The sequence below is a fragment of the Histoplasma capsulatum genome, genomic scaffold (assembly GCF_000149585.1).
Source record: "Histoplasma capsulatum NAm1 scaffold_1 genomic scaffold, whole genome shotgun sequence".
In the NCBI taxonomy this organism is placed as follows: domain Eukaryota; kingdom Fungi; phylum Ascomycota; class Eurotiomycetes; order Onygenales; family Ajellomycetaceae; genus Histoplasma; species Histoplasma mississippiense.
In genome coordinates, this window is record NW_001813982.1 from 4,823,464 (window position 1) to 4,829,514 (window position 6,051).

Below are 6,051 nucleotides of genomic sequence, written 5' to 3' on the forward strand. Positions count from 1 at the left end.
GTTCGAATTTTTATATTTCCTCCAACCACAGTATAAAAACCGCAAAATGTATGACTGACTCCTTACTGCCTATTCCTGATTAATTCCGATCAACATTACTGTTACTATTTACTATCATTCTTCACAAGCTCTTTCAGCATGAAGAGAGCAAATTATCGTTCTCTTAACTAAGTAGTAAGTAGTGGAGAGCGGGAGAGCACTTGTATTCCTTGTGATCATGGCATAGTTATTAGGCCACTAGGGCAAAAGAGCTCAATCACCACCAGCGCCGTGGTGGAATATAGAGGATACGAATCACCCAATGCAATCCCCCCAACAATATTATAGTCTTAGATGAGAGCAATCACATTCATAATAATGATAATAATAATAATAATAATAATAATAATAATAATAATGTTCCTGATATATATCGATATATATATACCATATACAAAGATATCACCATATTCCTGGATGAGCCCGGCCAGCCCTTTCATCCTCCTTTTCCTTTCCCCCCTCACAACCCGTGCGCATGCAATGAGAAAAGAAAACGAAAGAAAAGAAATAGGGTAAAATTAGGAAATACAACAACAATAGTGGTACTTTGAAAGAGCGGGCGCGCTCATCACTAAGGCCACCGAAAAGAAAAAAATGGTATAATACCTTGAGGATATATAGTATAGACACAGACATAGACACAAGAGACACATAGACACATACATGCGCCGTAGGATATAAGTATTTACAATTTAAGGAGAATGCTGTCAAAATAGTAAAAGGCGGGAAGCAGCAATAGGCAGCTGTCAAGTACCAAAAGCCAAAAGAAAAACAAGGGGGAATAAAAACCAAAATAACCATTGATGGCATGCAAAGCAATAAAAAAAAAGAAAAAGGCAGAAGAAAAAAGAGAGAAAGAAAAAGATAAGAACAGAAAACAAAAATGGGGTCGTAACGTTCATTCATTAAAGGTTGCCCGAATGTCATAACCTATGTATAAGTAAATCCAAATCCAAATCCTCCGCCCCTATTCACGCGTTCGTCCCTTCTTTCCTAGCCCACCCCATCACCACCACCACCAACATCACCAACATCCCCCACCACCCCAATACCCAAGCACCCCCATCCCATCCGTTTCCATCCCTCTCTTCCAAGTCACATACACATGCAGTTGTGGGACTGAGTGCATCGTCACCAAGGGCACGGCAGCCATCAGCAGCCCAGCAACCCGTTTCCCCGATAAAAAAAAAAAAAAAAATAAGAAAAAAGAAAAAAAAAAAAAGAAAAATGGAAAAATAGAAGAAAATAAGAAAATAAAATCTACTGCGGCTCCTGCCGCAGCAGCTCCAGAATCATCTCCTGCGTCCTCTGCACCGTATTCAGCTTCTCCTCCAGCTGCGCGCGATCCTTCTGAATCTCCTGTCGAAGCTCTGCGCGCAGCTCGGATTTTAGCTGGTGCAGCGTGGACGCTGGAATCTGCGTTTGAACGGGCGGCGGTGCTGCGGCGGGGGCCCCGGTTGTCGCTGCTGTCGCTGCTGTTCGACTATGGCTAGCGTGGGGCTGGTTGGCCATTGTGGGGTTTTGAGAAGAGTTTTGCTGTTGGTGCTGGTGCTGGTGCTGGTGTTGGAGGGGATGGGCGCCACCGGCGGCAGCGGCAGCAGCAGCAGCTAGAGACATGGCGTTGGACTGGTGGGAGCGGGACGATACGGCTTCGAGGTTCTTGTTGAGTTTTGATAGCGTTTCTAGAATCGCGGCGCCGACGTCGGGTTCTGCTGCGGCGACTGCGCCTGAGGAGGACGAGGAGGAGGTCGCAGCGGCCATGATTGCTCCAGTGTTGGGCATGGTTGTCTGCTGCGGGGTTGGTTGAACGGGTATCGACCCGGCAAGATTTTTCTGCTGCTGCTTTTGCTGCTTCTGCTGCTTCTGATGTTGTTTCTGCTGCCTTTGAGGCGGAGGGGCCTGCATGGGCTCCACTGTGGTGGAAGGCGCAGTGGTGGCAGGCAGGGCAGCAGGCGCGTCCATTCGAGAGGGCTTGGACGGCTTTGATGACGGTGGAAACATCGTCTCGAACCCAGGAGGCAACATGTGCTGGTATCCCAGCCCGACCCCTTCAGTGTCAACTACTGACTTCCTCTTGCGGCCCCTTTTGCCCTGCTTGGCATTGATGCGCTCATTCTCCTGTTCCTGAAACCGCTTCCAGGACGGAATCCAGGAGTCGACGGCGGCGCTCCATGCTGCATCCGCCTGATCGTCCCTCCTCTTCCCGTCCAGGCCCGCAAGGAATTTAATACGCTGTTGCGTCACGAGCTCCACTTTCCGTCGTACGCTATGCCACGAGTACGGATGTCCCTCTGACGCGGTAAATTCCTGCGTCACATTCACCCACCATTCGCAGAGACGATTGCGCTCGCCAAAAGAAGCCGCGTGCCTGTTGCATATCTCAAACAGCGCCGTCTCCTCACGCGTCGTCAGCCGCTTGCCGTGCTTGCGGGGTGTCTCGTTTTCCAACAGGGCTAGATCCACGCCTCGTCCCGGCCCTACACGACCTGCTTGCTGCCGTGATATGGATCCTCCTTCTACACCGTCCGCATCGTCAGAGCTGGGCTCGGGGCCGGGCGCAGGATGGTCATACGCGGCTTCAGGGGAAAGGTCGACTGCGCTCTCAGCAACGGCGTTCTCGCGAACGCTGGGGCTCTCTGATAACGAGGGGTCAGTGGACGCGGGGGTCTGTAGGATGGCTGAGTCATGTTGGGCGTTCGATGCGAAGCTATTAGTGGGGCGGAGGGCAGAGATGGGCGGGAGAGTATTGGGCAGCGGCCTAGAGAGCGGAGGGGCCGCGGGGAGCCATTGCAAAGGGCTGTGGTGACTCTGCTGCTGGTGCTGCTGCTGATGTTGTTGATGTTGCTGATGCTGGTGTTGCTGTTGGTGCTGCTGCTGGTGTTGCTGCTGGTGCTGATGCTGGCGCTGTTGATGCTGCTGATGCTGATGCTGATGTGGGTGTTGATGTTGGTGTCTGGTAGATACAGGAGTTCCTTGAGGCGGCGGTTCGACGCTGGTGTGCCAGTTGAACATTTGTCCGGAAATCGCACCACCTTCTTTCGTGATCTATTGTTCGCCTCCCCCGTGTTTCTTTGTCATATGGGGTCCTTCTTCGCGGCGCCTGAAGCATTTGCAAACCGACCAGGGAGGGATTGGGATGGTCTCCTGGTTCCCCTCTTCTGCTTCAGCTCCTCCTTTCGCGCTCTCTGGCCCGCGACCACGCTTACGGTCGATCTGTGCCCTTTGTTGTGGCAAGAAAGGTATGCTCTTTTTGTCCTCTATGAGACATCTATCGCGCAGGTCCAGGCATCGAGATGTCGTCGTCGGCTTTCCCCGTTCTGACTAATTTTTGCTTTTACGATTCCTATTTCTTTTGATTTATTTCTAAATAAAAATTTTTTTCTGTTTCTGCTTTTCGGCCCCCTTGTTGGCAGTTGCTTAGTCTCGTTCCTCCTGTTCGTTGGGTTTTTTTTTTTTTTTTTTTTTTTTTTTTTTTTTTTTTTTTTTTGTTTTTATTTTATTTTTATTTTATTTTATTTTTTTTTTTGCAAACGACAATGAGTTTAAAATCAAGGTACTTGGATGACAAGGGGATGGGAAAATTCAATGAGCAACTGGTCAAAGCAGCTGCCGTCGGGAACCTTAAAAACCGCAAGATCTCAAAATTGTGCGTTTTCAAAAAACACATGGAAAGCGAGAAAAGGGAAACGAAAAAAGAAAAGGGAAAAAAGAAAAATGGGAGAGAACGAGGACAAGGGAAAAGGACAAAAGGGCAAAAGGGCAAAAGGGAAATCAGCGGGGAACAAAAAAAAGCCACCAACGAGGACGCCATGTCTGAAAACAAGCCCCCGAATGGCAGGCCAGCGGTGGGGCAGACAGGCCTCGGGCGGGTTGCAAATTATGCTGAGCTGAGGGCGTATTACATATATTACATTACTCACCGTACGGGGCAGGGTCGGATTGCGTGCCGCAGGGCAGAGGTGTGGTAATCCACTTCCGGGTACGGATACGGGACCTTTCTGCGGTCAACGAGTCAACGACCTATGGTACCTGTTGATTCGGCCTTATTCCCCTCGAGAAATGACATCAACTAGAAATAACTACTTAATAAGTTAACTATAATATACTCGAAAATGTTGCAGTTTCACCCTCTGCCCATGAGAGCATTTTTGATGCTTACAGTTGTGAGTATAAGATATCATGTTCCAGAGAAAACCTGCATTCTTTATTGGCTCTGATAGCTGTCTAGGAAAATAACGAATTGCTTCTGTTCTCTGAGAGCCCCAGCAACGAACATACAGTAGTTTTATATACAATAACAACTACTACTTACTACTGCTACTGCTACTGCTACTGCGACTATGGCCTAGATATTCTCTCGATCTCGTCTCTGGTCATTCTTCTCTCGATATCTTTGTTCTCGGTTAGCGCGGCGCTAATCCCGCTATATCCACTTTCCATTGGCCAATGCTCCACGCTAGTCCCGTTACGATCGTTCACCTCGCCGCTTTTATGCGCGCTGGACGCTGGACACTGCTCAATCTATACAACCTGGACATCAACTCCCTCAAACGACCCACGCACCACTTGCTCCTCCTCTTTCTCCCTCATTCTTCATCCCTTGCACCCAGGTGCGCTGGCCCCTTCCACCTGCATGGCATGGGATGGCTGCTGCGATATGCGTCCTACGCCGGCGGGGTTGTTGAAGTGGCTGTCGGAGAATCTGGCAGACACCGTTGCTTCCATCGGTGTCTGGGCCATCCATGCTCTGCTGCTGCCCCTCGATTTCCCTCGATTTCCCTCGATTTCCCTCGATTTCCTAGACTTCTTTAGGGCCAGTCCGTTGCTCGCAGCGTGAGCCTCAATGAAAGGTTTTTCCTCTTTGCCATACTGTATCGCCTGGGCCAGGGTGCCCGGCATTCCCTCCCGTTCAGCATAACCATGTTCCCATCAGGCCTGATTTCAACAATCTTATTTTTGTTCCTTGGAAGTTGTGATAATTAAACATGATTGGCAGGGGCCGGGCATCAGTCCCCAGAACTCCTCCGATCAATTTTCCATTATGGAGTATACATTAAGAGACTAGCACTCTCTTTGTGCCTTGGGCTTATAATATTTGAGTCATTTTGACTTTACGACAACCGGCGCTGGTTCGATTCTCCCTGCAAACACGGCAAGGCACATTGATAAGGACCCTGGCCAATTCTTGAAATCAGTTTACAATCAGCAGGTAGAGGAACAATTTCATCGTTCTTCAGGCGGCTATCATCCAGGGTTAGACAGCCGACGCTCTGTTTTACACCATCTCATACTGCGCTTATCTGTCGTCAAACCATCTCCTCACCAATCAGAAGTTGGACACGATTGTCGAATGGATTGCTGCTAATGCAGGACGCCTACCCCTATTCGATCTCTTAAAATTTCCTTCTGCCATTTTGGCGATATTCATGCTTCAGCTTCTAAGTTGTGCGGTATCACTCGGGCATACGAACCTGGTAAGCTCCCTGATCCAAGTATGTATGGCTTTCGATGATCCTGGACGCATACTCTAAAGTCACGGGTTACTTTTGATCGCAATTTCTGATAACCAGCTTGAGCTCGCTAGTCATATTTTGGATACTGGATTGACTTTTGGAGGAATTTCCTTTTTATCTTGATGTCATCGCCAAAAAAAGGTCTCGATGAGATGTTAAAGCTTCTCTTGCCGAGAGGCATGCTGCTTGATAATATCTGATCCTGGCGCTGGTATTCGTTGTTGGAAGGGGGCCGTGGAGGAAGGCAAGACAGCACTCGTAAAATTGCTAGTGGGCAACTAACCTAATGACATTGACATTCCTGACTAGAATTGTTTAATATCCTAGCTTCAGGATCTTACAAGGATCCTACAATTTACAATTTATCAATCAGAAACAAGGCAAGTGTCACGTCAGAGCCGGGAAAGGGTTGCAAAACAGTCCTTCAGCGCGCTACAGCTGCTGGAAATATCAGACTGTTCAAGCATATTGTCCAGCACCGACACGCAGATGTCAATGA

At 48.7% G+C, this 6,051-nt stretch overlaps 1 protein-coding gene across 1 annotated transcript; it reads right to left on the bottom strand.

The window, feature by feature from the left end:
* Positions 1-1,299: 1,299 nt before the first annotated feature.
* Positions 1,300-2,726, bottom strand: HCAG_01361 (predicted protein; the record flags this gene model as incomplete). Its single annotated transcript, XM_001544264.1, has 2 exons — positions 1,300-2,633; positions 2,684-2,726. 2 exons carry the CDS (start codon positions 2,724-2,726, stop codon positions 1,300-1,302), a joined length of 1,377 nt encoding a protein of 458 aa, XP_001544314.1.
* Positions 2,727-6,051: the final 3,325 nt, after the last annotated feature.